General features: G+C 57.1%; 3 protein-coding genes across 11 annotated transcripts in view; 1 reads left to right on the top strand and 2 right to left on the bottom strand.

The window, feature by feature from the left end:
* Nucleotides 1-13,126, top strand: part of NUMA1 (nuclear mitotic apparatus protein 1) — a 73,584-nt gene extending 60,458 nt beyond the window's left edge. For 6 of the 7 annotated variants that reach the window (XM_055423575.2, XM_055423577.2, XM_055423570.2 and 3 more), the window contains exons 14-26: nucleotides 144-3,542; nucleotides 3,991-4,032; nucleotides 5,459-5,527; nucleotides 6,890-7,000; nucleotides 7,081-7,299; nucleotides 7,416-7,573; nucleotides 8,793-9,039; nucleotides 10,012-10,240; nucleotides 10,843-10,979; nucleotides 11,325-11,501; nucleotides 11,654-11,770; nucleotides 11,875-12,090; nucleotides 12,415-13,126. In XM_055423575.2, coding sequence (XP_055279550.2) covers nucleotides 144-3,542; nucleotides 3,991-4,032; nucleotides 5,459-5,527; nucleotides 6,890-7,000; nucleotides 7,081-7,299; nucleotides 7,416-7,573; nucleotides 8,793-9,039; nucleotides 10,012-10,240; nucleotides 10,843-10,979; nucleotides 11,325-11,501; nucleotides 11,654-11,770; nucleotides 11,875-12,090; nucleotides 12,415-12,426 — 5,133 coding nt within the window. In that variant the 3' untranslated portion in view covers nucleotides 12,427-13,126. The remainder of the gene's footprint in view (nucleotides 1-143; nucleotides 3,543-3,990; nucleotides 4,033-5,458; nucleotides 5,528-6,889; nucleotides 7,001-7,080; nucleotides 7,300-7,415; nucleotides 7,574-8,792; nucleotides 9,040-10,011; nucleotides 10,241-10,842; nucleotides 10,980-11,324; nucleotides 11,502-11,653; nucleotides 11,771-11,874; nucleotides 12,091-12,414) is intronic. The other variant, XM_055423571.2, reaches the window with a different exon arrangement.
* IL18BP (interleukin 18 binding protein) lies at nucleotides 12,703-15,563 on the bottom strand. The gene is made up of 4 exons (XM_088843158.1): nucleotides 15,383-15,563; nucleotides 14,855-15,055; nucleotides 14,150-14,273; nucleotides 12,703-14,066 (listed from the first exon to the last, which is right to left on the bottom strand). The coding sequence occupies exons 1-4, from the start codon at nucleotides 15,408-15,410 to the stop codon at nucleotides 13,814-13,816; spliced, it is 606 nt and encodes a 201-aa protein (XP_088699284.1). The 5' UTR covers nucleotides 15,411-15,563; the 3' UTR covers nucleotides 12,703-13,813.
* Nucleotides 15,564-17,854: 2,291 nt separating this feature from the next.
* RNF121 (ring finger protein 121) overlaps nucleotides 17,855-23,881 on the bottom strand; it is a 76,707-nt gene continuing 70,680 nt past the window's right edge. For all 3 annotated transcript variants that reach the window (XM_055423578.2, XM_055423580.2, XM_055423579.2), the window contains 3 exons: nucleotides 21,233-21,366; nucleotides 20,487-20,588; nucleotides 17,855-19,125 (listed from right to left, as the gene is read on the bottom strand). In XM_055423578.2, coding sequence (XP_055279553.1) covers nucleotides 19,005-19,125; nucleotides 20,487-20,588; nucleotides 21,233-21,366 — 357 coding nt within the window. In that variant the 3' untranslated portion in view covers nucleotides 17,855-19,004. The remainder of the gene's footprint in view (nucleotides 19,126-20,486; nucleotides 20,589-21,232; nucleotides 21,367-23,881) is intronic.

Raw genomic sequence — 23,881 nt, 5'->3', positions numbered from 1 at the left:
AGGGGCAGCGGTGACGCCTGTGGGCTGGGGTGGCTGCTGACCTGTGCTCTCCATGTTCAGGTTCCTGGTGGTCCTCAATCCCTGGAGGGGCAGAGGGCACCAAGGAGTTGTGCTCATCCCTGTTTGTCTCTTTATTTCACCAGCTGGAAACCCTCAAGCAAGAGGCAGCCGCTCTCGCTGCAGACAACACCCAGCTTCAAGCCAGGGTGGCAGCACTGGAGACTGAGCAGGGCCAGCGGGAAGCCAAGCTGCTTGCCGAGCGGAGCCACTTTGAAGAAGAAAAGCAGCAGCTGGCCGGCCTGATTGCCGATCTGCAGGGCTCCCTGTCCAACCTCAGCCAGGCCAAGGAGGAGCTGGAGCAGGCTTCTCAGGCTCAGGTGGCCCGGCTGTCCGCCCAGGTGGCCACACTGACCTCCGAGCTGGATACCCTCAACACTACTGTGCAGCAGCAGGATGGGGAATTGGCCGGCCTGAAGCAGCAGGCCCAAACGGAGCAGGCACAGCTCACACAGACTCTCCGGCAGCAGGAAGAGGCCGCTCAGGGCCTCCGCCAGCAGGTGGAGCAGCTGAGCAGCAGCCTGGAGCAGAAGGAGCAGCAGCTGAAAGAGGCCGCCACGGAGAAGGAGGCCACCCGGCGAGACCAGGCCCAGCAACTGGCTGCTGTGGCCGAGGAGCGGGAGGCTGCTCTCCGGGAGAGAGATGCGGCCCTCCAGCAGCTGGGGGCAGTGGAGAAGGAGAAGGCTGCCAAGTTGGAGGTCCTGCAAGAGCAGCTGCAGGCCGCCCATGAAGCCCAGGATGGTGCCCAGACCTCGCTGACACAGGCCCAGCAAGAGAAGGCGGAGCTGAGCCAGAAGGTGGAGGAACTCCGTGCCCATGTTGAGGCAGCCCGCCAGGAGCAGAGTGAAGCACAGGCCCAGGCGTCAGAGCTGAAGGCCCAGTTGAGGTCTGAGCAGCAGAAAGCAACCAAGTGGGAAAGCGTAGCCCAGGAGAAGGCCCAGCTCCAGGAGCAGGTCCGGGCCCTGGAGGAGTCCCTGAAGGCCACCACAGGCAGCCTGGAAGAGGAGAAGCGCAGGGCTGCAGACACCCTGGCAGAGCATCAGCGGTGCATCTGCAGGTTGGAGGCAGAGACGCAGAGCCTGGTGGAGCAGCATGAGCGGGGACAGAAGGAGCTGGAAGAAGAGAGAGCTGGGCGCAAGGGGCTGGAGGCCCGGTTACAGCAGCTCGGGGAGGCTCATCAGGCCAAGACAGAAGCCCTGCGGCAGGAGCTGGCCGAGGCTGTAGCCTCCCAGCGCGAGGCTGAGTGTGAGTGTGAGCAGCTGGCCAAAGAGGTGGCCACCTGGCGTGAGCGGTACGAGGACAGCCAGCAGGAAGAGGCACAGTACGGCGCCATGTTCCAGGAACAGCTAATGACCCTGAAGGAGGAATGCGAGAAGGCCCGCCAGGAACTGCAGGAGGCCAAGGAGAAGGTGGTGGGGATCGAGGCCCACAGTGAGCTCCAGATCAGCCGGCAGCAGGACGAGCTGGCTCAGCTCCATGCCAGCCTGGCCAGGGCCCTGCAGCAGGTCCAAGAGAAGGAGGGCAGGGCCCAGCAGCTTGCCACCGACCTTGCCACCCTGCAGGAGAAGATGGCGGCCACCAGCAAGGAGGTGGCCCGCCTGGAGGCCTTGGTGCGCAAGGCGGGTGAGCAGCCGGAGATGGCCTCCCCGGAGCTGCTCAAGGAACCGCCCAGGACGGGAGACAGAGAGTCAGAGTGGCTGGAAGAGCAGCAGGGACGCCCGTTCTGCAGCACGCAGGCTGCGCTGCAGGCTATGGAGCGCGAGGCTGAGCAGATGGGCAGTGAGCTGGAGAGGCTGCGGGCCGCGCTGATGGAGAGCCAGGGGCAGCAGCAGGAGGAGCGTGGGCAACAGGAGAGGGAGTTGGCGCGGCTGACCCAGGAGCGGGGCCGGGCCCAAGCCGACCTTGCCCTGGAGAAGGCCGCCAAGGCGGAGCTGGAGATGCGGCTGCAGAATGCACTCAATGAGCAGCGTGTGGAGTTTGCTGCCCTGCAGGAGGCACTGGCCCAGGCCCTGAGAGAAAAGGAGGGGATGGACCAGGAACTGGCCAAGCTTCGTGGGCAGGAGGCAGCCCAAGGGGCAGCGCTGAAGGAGCTTCAGCAAACCGTGGAGCGACTGAAAGAACAGCTGGCCAAGAAAGAGGAGGGGCGCCCGCAGTCTCTTGGGACAGCCAGCCGAGAAGACGCTTCTGGATTGCGAACCCAGTCCGAAGCTACTGGAAAGACTGAGCCAGAAGGCTCTGAACTGCAGGCTCTGCAGGCAGAGGTGAGCCGGCTGGAACAGCAGGCCCGTGAGTACCAGGAGAAGGCCTCCAGCCTGGAGCACAGCCTTGAGTCTGAGCGCGCCGCCCACGCGGAGCAGGCCGGTACTCTGAAGACTCTGCAGGGCCAGTTAGAGCAGAAGGCCCAGGAGCTGGGGAGCAGTCAGGACGCCTTAGCCTCAACCCAGAGGGAGTTAGCCACTCTCCGCGCCAAGGCTCAGGAGCACGGCAAGGCCGAGGACGAATGGAAGGCCCAGGTGGCCCGGGGTCAGCAGGAGGCCGAGAGGAAAAACAGCTTCATCAGCAGCTTGGAGGAGGAGGTGTCCATCCTGAACCGCCAGGTGCTAGAGAAGGAGGGCGAGAGCAAGGAGCTGAAGCGGCTGGTGGTCGCCGAGTCGGAGAAGAGTCAAAAGCTGGAAGAGCGGCTGCGCCTGCTCCAGGCGGAGACTGCCAGCAGCAGCGCCAGGGCCGCCGAGCGCAGCTCCGCTCTGCGCGAGGAAGTTCAGACCCTCCGGGAGGAGGCTGAGAAGCAGCGGGTGGCTTCTGAGAGCCTGCGGCAGGAGCTTGCCTCGCAGGCAGAGCGAGCAGAGGAGCTGGGCCAAGAGTTAAAGGCCTGGCAGGAGAAGTTCTTCCAGAAGGAGCAGGCCCTCTCAGCCTTGCAGTTGGAGCACACCAGCACACAAGCCCTGGCGAGCGAGCTGCTGCCCGTCAAGCACTTGTGCCAGCAGCTGCAGGCCGAGCAGGCCGCTGCCGAGAAGCGCCACCGGGAGGAGCTGGAGCAGAGCAAGCAGGCGGCTGGTGGGCTGCGGGCAGAGCTGCTGCGGGCCCAGCGCGAGCTCGGGGAGCTGCTGCCTCTGCGGCAGAAGGTGGCAGAGCAGGAGCGTGTGGCCCAGCAGCTGCGAGCGGAGAAGGCAAGCTACGCGGAGCAGCTGAGTGTGCTGAAGAAGGCTCACGGCCTGCTGGCAGAGGAGAACCGCGGGCTGGGTGAGCGGGCCAGCCTCGGCCGGCAGTTTCTGGAAGTGGAGCTGGACCAGGCCCGCGAGAAGTACAGCCAGGAGTTGGCAGCTGTGCGTGCTGACGCTGAGACCCGTTTGGCCGAGATGCAGCGGGAAGCGCAGAGCACTGCCCGGGAGCTGGAGGTGATGACCGCCAAGTACGAGGGTGCCAAGGCCAAGGTCCTGGAGGAGAGGCAGCGTTTCCAGGAGGAGAGGCAGAAACTCACTGCCCAGGTGAGGCCCTGGCTCAGCCACACCCCCGGAAAGCAGACCTGAGAGGCGGGGACGTTGTCCCTCTACATTCCCCTGCCTCCGATCCCCATGTGATTCCAGAGTGTCTGGGTGGCAGGAGGAGAGGTGGCTGCTAGTACAGGTTGTCTGCGGCCCCTGCTGGCCTACATAAACTCTCAGTAGCCTCTCCTTCCCCGAAGGCTCTGTCTCTGGTGAGGCAGGCTGTGAAAGCCATCAGCCCCTTGAGGCACTCTGTCATGAGAAGGCACACTTACAGTGGAGGCCCAAGAGCCACCGGGGCCTCGAATAAGCCAAGATGGCATTTAAAGAGGCTACTGGATATCTAGTTCCTTGGGGGCAGATTAGAGCCTCGGTGAGGTCAGCCTGGGAGCAGGGCGGGTGCCTTTTGGGCCCCCATCTCACGCTGTCTCCATTGCTCCCCCATGCGCAGGTGGAGCAGCTAGAGTTATTTCAGAGAGAGCAGACTAAGCAGGTAATGCCTGAGGTCCTCGATAAATGCTGGCTGCTTAAGCGGTGACTGGTCTCGGTGCATGACCCCGGCTGCAGCTTGCCTCCGTGGGCTCCTGTTGTGAACTGTTTGTGAAGGGGCAGGGTCACGCCGTGGAACCCAGGCCGTCCCAGAGTGCGGTGTGCTGGGCCCTCTCAGGCCTCGCCCCAGCCATCCCAGGTCGGCCTCTCCACCCGTCTGTACTCTCATCATGTGTCAGGGATGAGGGGTAGGGCAGGCTTCGTCTTTCCCGTACCAGGTCAGAGACAGCCTGCCCTCAGGACTCCTAGACCTCCAAGTCCTGCTCCCAGTTTGGGTACTCAGCTGTGGGGACTCGCAGTTTGACCACGGGCCTGGTGTAGCACAACTCCCTTCTTTCCCTCAGAAGCCAGAAAGGTGATGTGCCAGGCGGCCCCCACAGATTAGCAGGGCCCGTGAGTTCAGGACGCCTGCCCATCACCCTCTGGGGTTTTTAACCCCCAGCATAAGATAAGAGATGTCTGGGAGCAGGAGGGCCAAGGTTTTGAGAGGAGGTGAGGTCTGACTGCCTCGCCCTCACCAGGGTCTCTGTGCTGTCCTAGACATCAAAGCTATCAAACTGGCATTTAGTGGGCACCCCCTTCCCCCACCCCCTTTCCTACCCCATCATCTGGGGCCTGCTGAGGAGGTGGGCCCTCCTCTCCTCCCATCCCTTCCTCCAGGGAGCCTGAGATGATGGGGAAGGTCAGATGGAAGAGCAAACAGTTAGCAATGGAGCTCCCGCCTTTTGCCTTCACTGATTGTGCTTGAGCTCCCAGGAAGCCCAGGGGGGCCAGGAGCGTCTGTGGCTGCCATGCGCCCTCTTGTCCCCTTCCTCTCTGTGGGGGTGGGGTGGGCGTGGAACACGTGTGCTGCCCTGCTCTTGTCTTCCAGCTGCCTCACCCCAGTGCTAATCACAGCCACCACACTGTTAGCGCCAGCCCTAATGGCCTGTGGATACTGGGGAGAGGTCTGAGCAGTTGGGCTTTTGCTCTGGCAGTTTCTTGGGTAGGGTGGGTGTAGTCATTGAGTGTGTCTGCTGGCGTTGTAGACTGGGTCCCCTGTTCCTGTCCCGCCATGGGAAGGTTGGGGCTGGGAATGGCGGCGGTAGGTTGTGGTGGGGTGTCAGCTCCCGAGTGACTGTGCTGCCTCTGTCTGAGGCAGGGGGTGGAGGCAAGTGTAGGCAGGTGGCTCTGACAGCACTTGGGTTGGGTCATGTCACTCAGGTCCTGCCCACGAGCCAGGGCAGCAGGCCATTCCCTAACTGGAGGCCAGAGGCGGCCCTGAGTTTCTTGCAGGGACACTGGGAACTGGCCTGGGGAAACCCCATAATTTGTCTGGATCTTCAGTGGAAGGCCCCCTGAGTCTCTCTCCTCTTGCCTCCCTGCTCCAGGTGGAAGAACTGAGCAAGAAGCTAGCTGACCATGAGCAAGCCAGCAAGGCGCAGCAGCAGAAGCTGAAGGTGGGACAGCAGGGGATGGGCCTGCCCTCCATTGGCTCAGGGAAGCAGGGAGGGAAGCGCTAAGCCCTGGCGGGGGCACCCTGAGCCCTGGCAGCCTCAGGAGCCCTGCCTGTGCCTCCGCGAGCTCCTGAGGGAAGATGACCAGAGTGGCTCCCAACCCACAGACCTTCACTGCCTGCTGCAGTAGCCACTAGCCATGTGTGGTTATTTAAATAAAAAATTCAGTTTCTCAGTTGCGCTGGCCACGTTTCCACAGCTCAGTAGCCATGTGTGGCTAGTGGCTACCATACTGGACAGGGCAGATCAGAACATTTACAGCACTGCAGAGGCTTCAATTGGGTTGTGCTGTTTAATCTCAGGGAGTGAGTGAGAGTGACATTTAGTACTACAGTGCAACTGAATATTCTTAATGCTTTCTGTGGTATCACCTTCTTTGGTTTAATATTTGCTTTTTTGCAACTCTGGGCTTCACAGCTTTTAGTTAAGGGCAAAGGAACTTGGCCCCAGTGGCCCCAAGAGGGTCACAGGAGTTGGTGGGAGCTCAGAGCTGTTAGCCTGTTTATCAACGTGATTGTGACATGGTGTGGAGTCAGCTCACTGCCATGTAATCCACACCAGGTCACAGTCACGTTGATAAACAGGCTGAGTACACTCCTCTCAGGGGCCTTCCTGGTGCCGGGAGATGAGGAGGTAAGGCTGGTTGGCCCTGTCCAGTGCCTGCTACAGACTTAGCACTTGCTGGTGCAAACTGTAGGTGGACAGAGAAGCCACCAGAGATCTGCGCCCAAGGAGTCTGTGGTCTGTCTGGGAGGCGGTGCCCGCAGCATAAATGAGCCCACACCGGCTTCAGAGTCGGTGGGGCAGAGGCTCAAATTTTACTCTGCTGTTTAGTCCCCGTGACCAGTGTGCTTTCAGTCTCTCAACTCAGTTTCTTCATCTGTGAAGTGGAGCTAAAGTTAGTTCCCAGAGTGGTTTTGAGGAGAAATGAGTTCTTGTGCCGTCAGAGAGCATACATGCCATGTGCCTATATCCCTAGTGTTCCTGGAGGTCAGTGCCTTTCCTCCTGGGGAGGGTGTCCTCACAGAGGGAGGGTGAGGTAGCTTGTGCCTGCTGTCAAGGCAAAGGCAGGCTGCCAGAACTCTTCCAGAAAGGGCACCATCTGGACAGGAAAAGCTCCTACAGCAGCTGGACTCTGAAGGGTGTGTGGTGCTTAGGCTGGAGCTGGGAGGGGCCCAGAGGCCTGTTGTGTGTCCTCAGAGAACATGCAGGAATCTGAAAACACCGAGGAGCCCAGGAGGCTTGGGGTCGGTGGATTTGGGTGAGGCAAAGAGACCAGTGGCCATCAGCTTCTCTCCCTTCCAGGCCCAGGGCGGTGAGAGCCAGCAGGAGGTCCAGCGCCTCCAGGCCCAGCTGAGCGAGCTGCAGGCCCAGCTGAGCCAGAAGGAGCAGGCGGCTGAGCATTATAAGCTACAGGTGAGGAGCCCGGCCCCAGCCCCAGCCCCAGCCCCTCACTTCGCCGACCCCACCACCCACTTGCCCTTCCACCCACCCAGATGGAGAAGGCCAAGACTCACTATGATGCCAAGAAGCAGCAGAACCAAGAGCTGCAGGAGCAGCTGCGGGGCCTGGAGCAGCTGCAGACGGATAACAAGGAGCTGCGGGCAGAAGTGGACCGGCTGGGCCGGGAGCTGCAGCAGGCCGGGCTGAAGACCAAGGAAGCTGAGCAGGCCTGCCGTCACCTCACCGCGCAGGTGCGCAGCTTGGAGGCACAGGTGAGGCTCTGGCTGCGTGGACCCCCTCGCCTCCAGCACACTGGCCTCCGCTGCCCTCCTCTCCTCAGCCGCCCTGCTGAGGCCTGCCTTCTCTCTCCCTCCGCCCCCTTTCCCAGGTTGCCCATGCCGACCAGCAGCTTCGGGACCTGGGCAAGTTCCAGGTGGCGACTGATGCCTTGAAGAGCCGGGAGCCCCAGGCTAAGCCTCAGCTGGACTTGAGTATTGACAGCCTGGATCTGAGCTGTGAGGAGGGGACCCCACTCTCTGTCACCAGGTCAGGGGGCACCCTTCCTCCCTGTCTGTTGTCTGCCCACTGTGATCAGGCAGCCTCCTGGGCACTGGGGCTAGGAGAGAGGAAGATGGAAACCCTTTGCCCTCTAGAAGCTTGTTCTTAGAGGAGGATGACGTATTAGAGGTATTAGGCCAGATGCTTGTTTGAGCATAGCGGGAGTGAGAAGAAATAAGTGGTCAGAAGAGGCTTCATGGAGGCTGTCACTTCTGCTCTTGAGTCTTGAAAGAGACTGTAGTTGTGTGTCCCATGGACAGAGAAGAGTGATAACAGCAAAGGCCGAGAAGGAGCCTGGCTGGACAGTGAAGTGGGGAGGGCTTGGGCCCAGGCCCCTGAGGGCAGTCTGGACCCCCCACTGAAGGAGGCTGGCGTTTAGACCTGATCCTAAAGGCACCGAGGGGCCTCAGAAGGGTTTGCAGTTGAGCACATGGTCAGTTTTGCATCTTAGCCTACCTATTCTGATAGGGAAAACTGAGATTTTAATGAGAACAATAAATGTGTTTTTATGTTAAACGCTTATATGTGCCAGAGATACTGTTACATACACCTGAGAAATATGAATTCATTTATCCCATAACGACTCTGAGGTAGAGTCCATGATTATCTCCTTTCACAGAGGAAACTGGGGCAGGCCGGGGTCCCACAGTGGCAGGGCTAGGCTTGACCCCAGGCAGCCTGGCTTGAGTCCTTGCTTGTCACCACCGTGTGTCTCTCAGAGGCTGTTGTAGTCGAGGTGAGAGGGGACGAGGCAGACAGGGAAGGAGAGGAGTGGGATGTGGTTAGGGGGCTCTTGGGTTTGGCAGGAAAAGGAAAAGATGGAGGCTGGCTGGAGGTTGCTCCCCCCAGTTTCATGTTGGCTATAATAGGAAATAAAGGAGGAGGAACAGACAGTGGACTTAGTTTGGGACATGTTGTTGTGGAGTCCAGAGGGGCAGTCTGGGGCTGTGTCTGGGAGGGTCTGGAGAGCAGGGTCTGGGAGTTGCCTGTATTGAGGAGCTCAGGGCACCATGGAGTGGGTGGGCTCACCAACGACAGAGCAGATAGAAGGCAGGGCCCCATTCAAGGACTCTTCTTGGTACCTCTGAAAAATCACAGGGTGGGGCGCTTGACCTGGTGGTCTTGTAATAAATGTCACTGGAACAAAGGAATGGACAAAATGTGGTGTGGCCCCAGGAATGGTGCCTCAGCAGCTTTTCCCCCACAGCAAGTTGCCTCGCACCCAGCCGGACGGCACCAGCATCCCCGGAGAGCCAGCCTCCCCCATCTCCCAGCGTCTGCCCCCCAAAGTGGAGTCCCTGGAGAGCCTCTACTTCACGCCCATCCCTGCTCGGGGTCAGGCCCCCCTGGAGAGCAGCCTGGACTCCCTGGGGGACATCTCCCTGGACTCAAGCCGGAAGACCCGCTCCGCTCGTAGGCGCACCACGCAGATCATCAACATCACCATGACCAAGGTCAGGCTGCTGGGAATGGGGCTGCAGGACAGCATCGCTCAATTCCTCTCCAGGGCCTGTCTCCATCAGGTCTCCAAAACCGCCTCCAGAGGGCAGGGCTGACTGGTCCACACCCATAGACAAGAGCAGCAGAGCAGTGACTTGCTCTGGCCTCCTGTAGAAAGGGGCCGGGCCAGCCTTGGTTGCCTGTCCACTGACAGGCTGCCGTGCTCTCTCTGTACAGCAGCGACCCCTGTGCAGGCTCAAGGGGACAATGCAGAGAAGCTGCCCAGCCCGTGCCTCCCAGCACGTGCCCTGGGTGACAGATACGTTGTGCTGCTCAGGGGGCTGCCTGCCTGCTTGGGGCTCTGGTCCTTGTTTCCACAGCCCAAGGAGGTTGGGAAGAGAGGAGGGGAGCACTTCAGCTACCAGGAAATGAAGTTCTCAAAGATGGTCCCCTGGTGCGCTTGGTCAGAGGGACCTGTAGTGGGACAAGCCTGATGCGCTCAGGAGACGCGGGGTCCAGCCCCAGCTCTGTTCCCTGGCTCTGTGACCCTCAGGCCAGCCCTTTCACGCCCGTGTACCTCACTTCTAAGACAGCCTGAGGCACTCGGTTCACCCTCCCTCAGAGCATTGTTAATAGACTCAACGGAACAATGGGCAGGCGTCCTGGCAGCCTCAGCACCTTGTATGGGATTAACAAGGCCCATTTCCTGCAGACGGGCAGCTGAGGACCCTGTGCAAAGCAGTGTGGACATGGGCAGCCGTGGGATCTGAGGCGCTTTGGGAAAGGAAATGGGAGGCTTTTTTTTTTTTTTAAATGATGTGTTTGGCTATGCTTGGCGGGGGTCTTAGTTGTGGCATGTGGGATCTAGTTCCCTGACCAGGAATCAAAGCCCCTGCATTGGGTTCAGTCTTAGCTGGTGGACTACCAGGGATGTCCCAGGACATTAGGGCCCAGCCCCACTGCAGCAGATGCGTCCTCTCTTCCAGAAGCTGGATGTGGAGGATCCAGACAGTGACAGCTCCTCCTTCTATAGCACACAGTCAGCCCCCGCTTCCCAGGCAGGCCCGAGAGCCGCCTCCTCCACCCAGTCTCTAGCCCGCCTTGGCTCTCCCGACGACGGCAACTCCACTCTGCTCAGCCTGCCTGGCTACCGGCCCACCACTCGCAGCTCTGCTCGCCGTTCCCAGGCCGGGATGTCCAGTGGGGCCCCTCCAGGTGAGGGGATTGTGGGGGCGGGCCTGGCACACCCACACATGAAACTGGAGACAGATCCTGACACAGCCAAAGGGCAAGCCACGATCCAGCACCTCACCTCTCCCCTCCCTGCCTGTTGCTCACACAGGGGCTGTGCTGGGCAGTAAGGCTGGTGTCATTCTTAGCCAAATGCTTCATGAGGGGCGGGGGATTCCCTGCACAGGAGTGCTCCAGGCCCCTTCTCAGGTGGGGAGGGGCTGCCAGGGGGCCAGGCTGCCAGGGGGCCAGACTGCCAGGGATCTATCTGCAGATTCCTTTTTGAGGCTCTTGCCTTCAGGGAGCACTCTAGGTATGGATTCCTGGCCCTCCAATAGTTTATTTTGGTGTCACAATCTCTGCATGGGACTCCAGGGAGGAGGCAGGGAGCCAGTCCCCAGGGAAGAGATGGTTGTGAGCCATGTGCCCGTAGCTGCAGCATGGAGCAGAGCAGGACCCTGGGGTGCTGGAGTTCAAGGGCTAGGAGGACGGGAGTGGTGGCACCAAGGCCAGCGGGGTGCTGCCTCCACCCTCTCCTGCTGGCCTTGCAGCCCTGCTTGTTGCTATCTCCCTGCCCCCCCCCACAGGCAGAAACAGCTTCTATGTGGGCACCTGCCAGGACGAGCCCGAGCAGCTGGATGACTGGAACCGCATTGCAGAGCTGCAGCAGCGCAACCGAGTATGCCCACCGCACCTGAAGACCTGCTACCCGCTGGAGTCCAGGGTGAGCTCTGGGGTTCCCTGCCAGGGACCTGCCCTGCTGGCTTCCCTCTTCCTCCTGGGATGTCCCTCCCCAGTTTCCCAGCCTGCCGAAGAGGGGGACCTGCTTCTGGTCAACTAGCAGGCAGGGAGGAACTCAGGAGGAGGTTCTCTGGAGGGCAGGAGTTTGCAGAGGTCTTTAGGGATGGCTCCTGTGGCTCTGGTACAGGGCGTAGGCAGGAAGACAACAGGAGGGGAGCTGTTTGCGATAGGAAGGCTCCAGATGCCTGGCCAGTGAGGAGTTCTAGGGTGGGCCTGCTCCATCTCCAAACAGCTCAGGTCTACCGACCACTTCTTTTGCCCCACATAGCCTTCCCTGAGCCTGCCTGCCATCACAGATGAGGAGATAAAAACCGGTGACCCCCGGGAGACCCTGCGCCGAGCCAGCATGCAGCCAACCCAGATAGCTGAGGGTGCGGGCATCACCACACGGCAGCAGCGCAAGCGGGTTTCCTCAGAGACCCACCAGGGTCCCGGCACGCCTGAGGTGGGTGACTTGGACTTTTGTCATCTCTAGTGGCTGCCACATTTGCGAGTCTATTAGCGGGGAGTCTCCTGGTGCAGGAGGGAGGTGGGTGCTGGTTGGGCACAGTCCACTTGTCTCTCGTGCTCTAGGCCTAACCATCCTCTTCCCCATAGTCGAAGAAGGCCACCACCTGTTTCCCACGCCCCATGACCCCCCGGGACCGACATGAAGGGCGCAGACACAGCACTACCGAGGCCCAGAAGAAGGCAGTTCCAGCTGTTGTTAAACAGGTTAGCCGGGGGTTGAAGGGAGAACCTGGAGGGGCCCAGCCAGCTGAGCCCTAGAGCAGCTGTGTGACCAGTGGTGCCCCCAGTTTGACAGCCCTTCCCAACAGGCTGACCGCCGCCAGTCTATGGCCTTCAGCATCCTCAACACGCCCAAGAAGCTTGGGAACAGCCTTCTGCGGAAGGCAGCCTCGAAGAAAGCCCCCTCCAAAACCTCGCCCAACCCCCGCAGTGGGACCCGCCGCTCTCCGCGCATCGCCACCACCACAGCCAGCGCCGCCACTGCTGCCGCCATTGCCGCCACCACTCCCCGGGCCAAGGGCAAGGTGCAGGCACCGACAGGGAAGGGGGAGGGTTCGGCTCCTAGAAACCCAGTAAGGAGCATGGGTGACCCCCCCACCCAGCCCCCCCAAGGCTCCTCCTAGGCAGGCCAAGTAGGCCCCTGGAGGGCGAGCGCTGAGAGCAGGTTAGTTGCTCCTCATCGAGGAAAGCAGAGGATAACACACCTAGAGCTGCTCAGGTGAAGCCAGCCCCTGCAAACCTGCAGTAGATGGGTCCAGGGCTGCAGCAAGGAGATCACCCAAGTCTGGGCGTGTGAGAGCAGGAGGGGGAGCAGGCTGGCACTGAGCAGCCGTCTCTCTCTCTTCCAGGCGAAGCACTAAAGAGCCAGTGCCAGTGAGTGGCCCCACCTGTGTTCCTGATGCTGCCCTCGCCTGGTCCTTCTCCTCTGTCCCTTTCAGTGCCTTCTCTCAGCTCCCAGGCCAACAGTGGCCAAAATCCTAGAGACAGTGATGCGTGCCCACACCCTGGCCGGGACCTGGACCAGCCCCAGGTGAACAGGTGTGTCCTCAAGAGTGGCCCAGAGCCTGGGCAGTCTGGGTCCTCTCCCTGCCTTGCCTCCTGATGTTTTCCTAGAGTAAAGTCACTTCTCCGTCGTAACCAGATTTGAGGCTGGCTTTGTGTGGCTGGGTCCTTGGGCCTCGCCAGTCCTCCCAGCCTCTGGGTCTAGAAGGGACCATTGGAGGAGCAGGCCCTGGTCCCTGCTGCTCCTGGCCGCTGGGCCTCGCACGGGCCCTTGCTCTTGAAGTCCAGGACTGGGCACTGACCTAATGGGAGCACCCCACCCCCAGGTGCACCCATCCACCGAAGGACCCGGTTGCCCAAAGGATGCTCTTTTCCAGGAGAAGGGCCCTGCACCTCGGGGGGGTGGGGGGCAGCCCTCAGTGGCAGCTCCCATCACCCACCCTCCCCAGATTTGCGCTGGGGTGGGATCTGGAGTGATGGGAAGGTTTTTAAGGGCCAGAGATGGATCTTTTCTAAATGTTATTACTTGTAAATAAAGTCTATTTTTTCTCCCTTGAATGCCAAGATGCCTTGATTTGTGTGGGGGAAGCAAGGAGACTCCAGACTACCTACCTTCTCTCAAATCCCTTCTCCTGGCCTCTCTGAGGCCACAGGATCTTCCACTCTGTTTCTGGCCTCTGCTTCTGAGGAGCGTTATGGGCCAGCATCTTGTGAGGGCCTGTATCCCTGAATCTGGTTTTATCTTCAGCTTCAGTGGCATCCCCTCTCATTCCATACTCCCTCCTCGCACGAGCCGTGTTCTGCAGTGGAACGACGGCCTAACGGATAAGTGACTGGACACAAGTCAGATGTTGCCATTGAAGATGGTTTATGAATGCCCCCCGTGGGCCTTGCTGGGGTGACAGAGGTACAGCTGTGGGTCAGAAGCAGCCTCTGCCCGCATCCCAGGAGCCCGTAAAGGAAACAAATACATTAAATCTATGCAGACTGTGGCCTGGACCTCAATAAAGAGGTGGTGTTTCAACCAGGTGGCGGTGGAGCTTGGATTCACTATCGGGATGGTGCGGCAATGGGGACTGGCTGGAGGGCAGGGCTTCCTGTGGCAGGGGGCACACCTGTCTTCAGCCCAGCCTGGGGGAGTGAAGCAAACAAGGATCAGAGCCAAGATGGGAAGAACTTCCCTCTATGCCATGTCTCTCCTGCCTGAATCCTGTTCCTTTTAGTTTCCACCTCAGGCTCAGGCAATCAGTGGGCATCAGCTGGAGGCTGCTGTGGACAGAGCCCACCCTTTCCTTCCCACACCGAAGCAGGGCTCCTTATGTCCCAGAGGCCTTCCCTTGGGTTCCTCACCCAGAGCTGGGCCAGGACAAGGTGATGCTGGACAGTCTGCCCAGGATCCATGAAAACACAGGAGAAGTTGGTATCTCGCAGGGTAGGGCTCAGCTCCTCTAGCACCAAGGGCCTCCACAGCTGGGTCCACCTGCCCCTGTACTCCCGCCTGGAGCAGAGGCAAGGGAAAGGCTGTGAGAGGACCACAGCAAGCAGCCTCCCTCCAGCCAACCTCACCAACCACACCCTCACCTGGTGCTGCCCTCCCGCAGCCGGCCTGGGAGGTGCTCGATGAAGGAGCCGTTGCCCAGCCAGTAGAGGATGTTGAAGTGGGGGAAGCGGCTGCAGGCGGTACAGGACAGGGTCAGCGTTCCATCTAAGGGGTACATGTGGCTGTTAGTCCTTCTGTAGAGCAGGCCCTCCCGCCTCCGCCATGGTCTGCCCGCCCTGCCCCACAATTCAGGAATCTGGAATGGAAAGTCCAAGGGGAAGGCTTAGCAAGAGGAATCTGGGGATGGGTCCCTCATCTGGGTCCTTGATTCCTGAGCTTGTTTCTTCAGAATGCCCCAGGGTTTCTAGCCCCCAGCTTCAGTGACTCTAGGAGCTCTGGCCAAGGAGGCAGCACAGTAGGCAGTCGCTCAGCTGAGAAGACCTGAGGGCAAGTGGGCCCTGGGAGGAAGGGCTGGGCTTGGAGCCACCTCAGTCAGGGTTCTGGGAGTCCTCTGACGGTTCTGAGTCCTCTCCAGCCCACGTGACAGCATCTTGGGAGCTGTGAGCTGAGCCCTGCACCAACTCGCGATGCTGGGTGGGAGAGGGAGAATGTCCACTGCTTGGTTGGTGACAGGCTACATGGCAGAAGGCTGAGGGGTGCATGCTCAGAGACCAACCCACCCTTGGTGCCACTGTTCCCTCAGCCCGCCCTCAGACCACTGCGCCCACCCATCCCATTCTCCTTACTCAGTGAGACTTCCACTGCTGGCCAGGTCATTGTCAACGCTGGGCATTGCTCAGCTGCTGGGAGCGCCGGGGGCCGCACGGAGCAGGGGTCCTTTGCCATCCCAGGTGAGGCAGCCGTGGTGGCCTGAGGCACAGGTGTGGCTCTGGCCAGATGGGAGATGACATGTGCACAGAGGAGCAGGGCCCGCAAAAGGCTGGGGTCTGAGGAGAGGACAGCCACAGGGGTCAGCCACTTTCTGACCTCCCGGGACTGCTCAGGATCCTAGCTCTGCTCTTGCTTGGAGAGGGAGCTACTGCCAGGATTAAGCCTGGCAGATTCTTGGCTCTGCTGGGAACGGGTGGGGCAGAACCCCTCCAGCCCTAGCTCTTGGCTCTCTGAATGGAGCACAGGGAGACCTTGGAATGGAGCCAGAGCGCAGCATCCAGAGGCTGAAAGCCACGGCACAGCAGCAGGGTGCACCTGCCTGGGCTCAGGCTCCTCTCTGGCCCCACCCCCTCCACCCACACATGCACAGTCCCAGGGCCCACCTGGAATCCAGTTCTGTCTCATGGTCATGATGAAGTGTGTCAGGAGCTGCCGTGCCTTGCTCTATATATCTGTGACAACTTCCTCTCTGGGGAGGCGGGGGAGGCGACCGTGACAAACGGCTTCTACAGATTCCAGGCACACGTAGTATGGCCCTTCTGTGGTCTCCACAGCCCCTGCCTACATCTGACTTTTCAAGGGGCTGCCAGACACTGTCCACTCTGCCTCGTCTACCTGTCCCAACTGACAACTGGAGGACTGGCATCGAGCACAGGCTGGAACTCTTAAAGCCCCTAGAAACAAAGCCAGCAGATCCCCACCCTAGCTCTTCCTACCATCAACATTATACTTGTCACTAGTCCAATCAAACACTTCATTACAGGATGGAAACGGAGGCCCAAAGAGGACCAGGGACTTACCTAGTCACAAAGGGAGGAAAAATTCCGCTGCCAGAGCTGTTCTGGGAAGGGCAGGATAGATAGTGAAGTCCTTCTGGGAAAGCACTGCCTCCCCCTTCTATTTTACTTCCACTTTTATTTAAGCAGGGGATCTAGAGTAGGCTCTGGCCATCAGCAGACACATGGGCTCCACAGCAGTCTGGACCCAGTCCCGAAGGTCCCTGCACACTGTGCCTTCTGCTGAGCTGGAGCTCACCACGGCCGGGAACCTTCTCACTCACTCCCAGGCCCCCTGCTCTTCAGGTGGTATCAGCCTGGGGTCTTCAACCATCCTCAGCCTCACCCTCCAAGGGCTGCACAGGGCCACGAACTAATGAGTCTCTCTCACACGGATTCTTCCATCCCAAGCCTCTGCTCTTCTATGTGACAGAAAAGGCCTCCTGCTGCTTCCTTCAGTCACACTATATTCAAGGGGACAACTGTCCTAGTCACTGGGGACCCGGAGCTGGATCAAGTGGACCATTTCAGACTCACACCAGCCCATCCACATCCTGGCCTTTCTCAGGCTCCCCACTCCCTCCAACCAACCCAACATCCACCCCTCACCCCCATGAATCCTTCTCACTTGTCATCCCAGCTCTTTGGCCAGAGCTACAGATCTAAGCTCACCAGGAAGTCTAGTTTCCCCCTGCCTGGCTCCCAAGAAGCCCTGAAGAGCCCTCTTTTCTGGAAGCCACCCCTTTCGGAGCTCCCCAGTTCAGTTTGGCTGTGTCTGGCCCCATGTGAGCCTCATCATGGGAGCTACATTTCCCGGCCTCCACAGGCACCTCTCAGACACGCCTGTAACACAAGCTGGAGCACTGGCCCTACCGGGAGGAGAGAGTGCTTTGCAGGGAAGAGTGGGTACATCCAGCACTGGCTGGAGCAACAACAGAGCTACAGAAGTCAGGGTCACACATGTGGCCTCAGGCGGAGAGACCAGGGCTGGTGATCCACGGAGCAGGTGTGAAGGACCAGACCTGAGTGTCTGGGATCAGGAGGATGGCGTCCTGGAGACAGAGCCAGGGAGGCCAAGAGATGGAATAAGGTTTGGAAGATGCACCAGGAACATGGCTGCAATCTCAAGGGGTGAGTGTGTTGTGTGTGTGTAAAAACCATACATTTCCAATTTAGATGTGGGAGACTAAAAGTTAACTCCTCCAGGGCTCTAACTCACATCTTCTCGGTCCCTCCCCCACCGCCTGCCCAGGAGCTTCTGGGCTGCAAGATGCAGAGAAGCTCCTCCCTAGGAGCACCAGTGTCTCCAGCAGGGAGGTCAGGAGGCAAGACTGTTGGGGCTTCTGAGGCCTAGTTCCCCGGGGAAGGGGCTGAGGATGGGAGGGACAGGAGACAGGACTCTACCTGTGAGTGTAAATAAGGCCAGAGTAGGGCTGCTGGGAAGTCATGGTACTCAGGACTGTTGAAGGATCAAGAGCGAGCCTGGCCTTGGCTTCTCACATGACCTGACGTGAAGGGTGGGGGGTAGTTTATTCACTAAGTTGTGTCTGACTCTATTGACCCCCTGGACTGTAGCCTACTGTCCATGGAATTCTCCAGGCAAGAAAACTGGAGTGGGTTGCCATTTCCTTCTCCAGGGGATCTTCCCAACCCAGGGATCAAACCCGCATTTCCCATATTGCAGGTGAATTCTTTACTGCTGAGCCACATTAGGGAAGCCCTAATGTGGGCGAAGGAGGGACAAAAGTGAAAGGATGACCCCAGGCCCCAATCCACTGAGGACGGGCCCATGAGCATGAGCGGCATGTTGGGTAAGCCACAGTTGGGTAAGAGAGTGACTGGGGAGAGGGGTGGCTGTGGTAGGGCACTGACCTCAGGTCGTGAGGACAGTCACCCTGTGATGACCCAGGGCCCCTCCTGCGACAGAAGCCCAGCAGCCCATCTCACTCAGGGATGTTGGACAGGACCCACTACTCGCAAGACCCAGCTCTCAAACGCGAAGAGCAAAAAGGAAGCAGAGGCCAGGTAGCCCCGGGGACCACAGGGAAAGAGGTGGGACGAAGAAAAGCGAGATGGATGTTCAGCTTTCCAACCCAGCTCACGGAGCTTTATTAAGAACAGATGACAAGATCCTGCTTGGTTCCCTCTGCACCTGAAGGGCCATATTCCCTAGGAACCCAGCGTGGAAAGTCCATATTTGCCCTCCTACTTCCTTCAAAACCCCTAGGACCAGAGTTTGGGGCCTACCTGAAACCCCTTTTCAGACACCATACTCACCTGGCCCTGACCCTCTTCCCAGCCACCCCAGCAACTCATGCCGCTGGGCCCAGGCAGAACCCAGGGATGACGGGGCTGACATGAGGATATTCCTTGAGCTGGGAATCCCCTGGTAGCTTCAAGGGAACAACGTGTGACTACAGGAAGAAGTGTCACGTCTATCAGTCCCTCCACCGCAGACACACAGACACACACGCTCACTCGGGCTTGCAGGGAAGGAAGTGATGTGGCAGTGGCGTTCGGCACATGTCACCGCTTCTGGGCAGAGTGTCAGCTTGCACAAGCGGCCGTCAATCACTGCTCTGTATACATGGTCTCTGTTCTTGACTGAGTAAGCCCTGCTTAGGGGCAGGTTCCCCAACAAATTCTCAGGGAATTCTGAGGCCCCAGGGCTTCCCTCACTGAAAAAGCCATGAAAGGTTCCACTTGCCTCATCCAGCCCATGGCCCTCCCCACAGGGAAGGCCTGCCCATGGCCTTAACCCAGAGGAAGGACACTTCACCCCCCAGTGCTCTTCAGTGGCACCGGCCACAGTTCTCGGGCCCTTCTGCACTGAGTGTACCAGGCTCGAGCCCCACACACAGAAGGAAGATGGGGGCAAGGCCTAGGGCTCACAGCCAGAGGTAAGAAGGCTCCTTTACATCAAAAATGTGGCTCTGCTCCTGCCCTGCTCAAGCAGGGAGGTGAGGCCTAGAAGAACTGGGGCAATTCCTAAGCTCCACAATAAAAAAGGTTTTTAAATATATTCATCAAAATAGTTTTCTTTTAAAAAGCCCCCACTGCTGACAGCCCCACCAGCTGGCTCTCCATCACCTCCCTCCCTAGCCCGGACACAGCCGGAGGAGTCCTGAGTGGCCCAGTGCCCCTCTGAGTCTTTCCCACCCAGGAGGTCTTGGAGGGCAGGGAGGAGAGTGCCCTGAGGTCCATGGTGGGTGGATGTTCTTCTTCCTGACTATTCCAGGCCCAGGATATAGTTGATGCCTTGCACCAGGCCAATGATGACAGGCTGCCATGCTACCAAGTACCGAAGCCAGTCCAGCAGTTGCCCGTACATGACGTGAGGCCTCTCCCAGCTGTCAGTGAGTTAAAGAAAAGAGGCTACATGTTTGAGCTGCTGAAGCTGGCCTAGGGGATGGGTGAGAGGGTCTGTCTACATGTTCCAGATGTTTCACAGAAATCAGCCTACAAAGGTGCTTTCTGGAAAGCCCCATCCAACCTCTCCGTGTTGGAACACAGGGCTGAACCCAGAGAATGGGGGAAGTGGGACAGAGGGGATCAGTGCAGAGGATCAGACATCAAGGCAGAGGGTGGAGCAGTGAAATGAAGCTCTCCAGGGCCAATACACACAGAGGGCTCTGCGTGACCCCCTCTGTAAGCTGGGACTGCCAGTGAGCCTGAGACTGCTGTAGATTTCTCATGACAACGGCTTCGGGAAGATGGGGAAAGAGATAAGGTAACCTGAAGTTTCTTGTCCAAAATGGGAAGTTTTCTAGGTCGAGGAAGGGGTTGAGTGTGGGGACAGAACAAGAGGCTGGTCACAGGGGATAACTCCTGGTAGAGAGGCTCCAAGGAGCCCCATCCAAGGGCACTGAACATGGAGGCCCTGCTGAGACCAAGCGGCCCTGGAGAAGAGTCTCTTCCCTCCACTTCACAATCCACTGCCGGGAAAGACACTGGAGAGGGAGCCGGGGAATCCAGCTCTGGGGAAGCACAGAGCTCACAAGACTGTGGGGAGTCCCTCTGAGGGCATCAGGAACCATAGTCTGGCCCAGTACTGAGAACCAAGTGAAGCCCCGACCCTCAGCTTGACCATGGAGTTACTGAACTAGACCCCGAAAGAACCAAGCAAGGAACCATAAAGGGGAACACCGTGGCCCTCCACAGCCCAGCTAATATCCAGGGGCCAGGAAGCCCCCACCCAGAGAGAAAGGGCAACTGGGAGAGGTCCCTGGATCCAGGGGAAATGAGGCAGGGGCAGCTGAGAGCAGCACAGGTCCTGTGTTCAAAGTGGAGGGGCCGCCTGTCATGGGTGAGGTATCACACAGTTAGTTCTATCACCTTGAGAATGTTAAGTCAACCTTGAAACTGTTTCACTGGTAAAATGGGGATACTGTTACCCAGGCCACAAGGCTCTAGAGAACTGAGTGAGCTAACAGAAGGAAAGCACTTGGCACAGTGCCACCAGGTGTACAGTAAGCAGGCAGGCAGAGGAAGCTGCTGTCACTCCCGATTCACCCTTGAGGGATCCTGAATGTGAGGAGAAGCTGAGCTGCTGGTCCTACCCCACACCCTACCCACATCCCTAGACAAGCCAAATGGACTGGTGGGCAGGTACCAGACAGGGGGCAGGACGGAGCACCCCAAGACCCACCTGAATGCAGGCCACTGCTTTCTTACTACTGCCCACTCCCAACAAGAACCCACAAAAGGATACGGGTTGCTGAACATCCTCTTGAGGTCTACCTTCTCTTTGCAGTAGGGACATGTCTGCTTCTTTCCCACAATGCACCAGCCGCGAATGCAGAACTCGTGGAATCTGAGCACCAATGGTCAAGGGAAATGGTGGGCAGCCAGGATGGCACTCCAGCCCCACGACGGGCTTCACAGTGTCCAGGCCCTAGCTCTGGAGGGAGGTTCAAACCCTGGCTTCACCTCTTACCGGCTATATCATCTTGGGCAAGCTGACAGTACACCTCTGGCCCTGCTTCCTCATACATGAAGTGAAGTTAATGAACTCTGCCTTACAGGGCCGCTCTGGGCAAAATGGAGAGCATGTGGCCAGGATGGGAGCCGAGGAAGGGCGTGGGAAACGCCAGAGGCGCCATTCAGGGGCACCTGATTCCAACACTGAGGGAGCCAGTTAAGAGGATGCTCCTCCCTGCTGACTGACCCAACCTTGCAGCAGCTAGTGTAGCTGAGGCTCCCTTCTGACCTGGCTAGGCTATACACGCTGCTTACGCATGAGTGGCTCCCATCTGTGAGAAAGACCAAAGGAGGCAGCCGTTTCCACTCCCTGGGATTGGCTTCCCTATCAGAGGACACCACCCAGATGCCTGCCTCTGTGATTCTCCTCCCCTCAAAGGTCTGGATGGCATGCCCAGGGTTATGACGGTCCCCTCCCTCCCTGACCGGAGTGTGCACGTGGTGAGAGAGGCAGTCCAGGAGCTCCAGGCAGGATACACGTGATTGCAAGACAGCCTATACGTGTTCTCGATGATGCCCTCTTCACTGACATCCACAAAGATCTGCTGCCCACACACGGCACACACACTGTCCGAGAGGTGTTTGGTGGGCATGCCCGACTCGCTGTAGAACTGGGAGAGAAGAGCAGGAGGAAAAGACAGAAAAGACGTGAGAATCAACCAAAGTGGGATGACACCAACGAGGCCTGGGGTCTTCTGGAGAGAACGTGACACGGCAGGCAAAGGATCCCGAGCTGGAGAATATCTCCCCGTCAATCATCCTCATCTCTGTGGGGCAGATGGGGTGAAAGGACTAGACCAGAGATGGGCTGGGAAGTCAGATCAGACAGAACCTGAAGACTGGGCTGGTCAGCATCAGGGCAAGGAGACGGGCAGGGAGAAGGGTTCGGGGCTGCTGACAGGGAACTACGTCAGTTAAGCCACTCTGTGGCCACACCGTGGTTCCCTCAGATGGGCAACATCTCTTCTCCAAGACGCACACCAATGAAACACCTGGTGCAATGGTGGTTGGGTGACAAGGACATTTTCAGGCACTCGTGGCAGCAGTAAAACAGCTTCAACCCATTTGGACAGCATTTGGCATGATGTCTTTAACTGCCGCACCATTTAACCCATTAACTTCACCTTAAGAAATTTCTTTTAAAAAATATCAAAAAAGCTTCATGCATACAGATACTCATCTAAGTGTTATTTATAACTAAAGAAGCGAAGAGTCTGCAACCTCTCAAAAAGTTAAACATAGCAATACCATATGACACAGCAATTCCATCCTTAGATAATACTTCTAAAGAATAAAAACCAGGCCTAACCACACACTTGTACACCAATGCTCTTTAGCAGCATTAATCACAAATAGCCAATAGGTGGAAACAGCTCAAGTGTCCATCAACAGAAGAATGGATAGACAAAACGGGGTCTATCCCTTCAATGAAATGTTACTCAGTCACAAGAATAATGAAGTTCTGATACATGCCAAAACATGCAGGCACTTTGGAAACATGCTAAAAAACAAGTCAGACACAAAAAGATAAACATTGTGATATATGAGTCTATTTCTATAAAATATCTAGAATACCCAAATTCATAGACAGAAAAGAGAAGAGGTAACCAGTGGTGGGGAGGAGGAAATGGGTTATTGCTTCTGTTTGGGATGATCAAAAATTTTGGAAATACCACACTTAACAATGGCTAAAATGGTGAATTTTATGCTACATATATTTTCCCAGAAAAGAAAAAAAAAAAGCGCAAAAACAAGCAAAGAAATGGAAAGAACCATAAATGACCAACAACAGAAGGATGCTCAATAAATTGTGGTACCCACTCAAGAGGCTAGACAGGCAGTGAGTCAACTGAAGCTTGAGATACAACATTAAGTATCAAAAACAGGGTACAAAATTGGAGGCACAGTATTGTTGGTACCATAGGTAAAGACAAGCAAGCAAATCAATCAAAAGGTCAGAAGGAAATGTATGAGAATATTTACACCAGTGATGTCTTGGTAGTAGGATTATAAATGGGTGTTTTTTATTTTGCCTACTTTTCTGTACTCAAATTTTCCTTCATGAACATATATAACAGGTAAACCTCAGAGATATTGTGGGTTCCATTCCAGAACACCACAAGAAAGTGAGTCACACAAATTCTTTGGTTTCTCAGTGCATTTAAAAGTGATGTTTCTACTTGCTGCTAGGTGAGCAATAGCATTATGTCTAAAAACCAACTATGACAGTAACATCCAAGACCACCGAGCACCATAACAAAGAATAATGAAAACATTCAAAATATCGCCAGAAGCACCAAAATGTGACACAGAGACGCAAAGTGAGCAAAGGCTGTCGGAAAATGGTGCTGATAGACTTGCTTGACGCAGGGGTATCATAACCCTCAATTTGCAAAAGGCAAAACAAAAAATTATCTGCGAAGTGCAATAAAGCAAAGCATGATAAAAAGAGGTATGCCCATACCTTAAAAGATTATTACCATGGTTAATCACAGTGAATGAGCAATTCCATGTTCCAAAAAGGAATTCAAAATTTTACATACTTTCCTTGTGGTTTATTGTTCAATAGCTACATAGCATTTCCCCGTGATCCCAAGAATAAAAGACATGAATTTTATTTGTTGAAACTATTGTTTTTTTTTCTTTTCATTGTCTCTATGATGGTAAAACACACATAATATAGAATTTACCACCTTAACTATTTTTAAGTATACAGTTTGGTAATGTCAGTAAGTATATTTCACATTCATCTGCAGCTCATCTCCAGAACTTTCACATCTTGCAAAACTGTAAAATTAATTCTTTAAAAGGCTTCTGTATTTATTATTACAATTTGATCTGTACCTATAAAGGGAAATAGATTATACTTAGCCTTTTTTGTATTGTTATTTTCCTAACTTGAGTTTTGCTCTGTTTTTTGTTTCCAAGCAACTGTCTTCTGAAAACTTCACAGACTGTTAGCTGGGTGAGGGACAACAGTGGAAGAAGGGCGGGCGTGAAGGAGCTGGGACAAGGAGCAGGAAGGACACAGCTACGTCTGCCACAGCCTCCACTCCACATGGGGTTCCTCTGACTCCAAGCAGCCCTTCTGAGAGATGGCCTCTCCTGACTCCCAAAAGTCCTCAG

The sequence above is a fragment of the Moschus berezovskii genome, chromosome 14, assembly GCF_049115385.1.
Source record: "Moschus berezovskii isolate FMDL1 chromosome 14, NW_MosBer_1.0, whole genome shotgun sequence".
NCBI lineage: Eukaryota > Metazoa > Chordata > Mammalia > Artiodactyla > Moschidae > Moschus > Moschus berezovskii.
Note: the sequence above shows the minus strand (reverse complement) of the source record. Positions and strands in the feature narration are given on the sequence as shown.

Bases quoted from the DNA above. Each gene is read 5' to 3' on its own strand.
- IL18BP (XM_088843158.1), bottom strand. From the start codon at position 15,410: ATGACCATGAGACAGAACTGGATTCCAG. The intron at 15,056-15,382 runs GTGGGCCCTGGG...TCCTCTCCTCAG, and splicing joins GAGACAGAACTGGATTCCAG to ACCCCAGCCTTTTGCGGGCC. The intron at 14,067-14,149 runs GTGAGGGTGTGG...CCTCTGCTCCAG, and splicing joins CTGCGGGAGGGCAGCACCAG to GCGGGAGTACAGGGGCAGGT.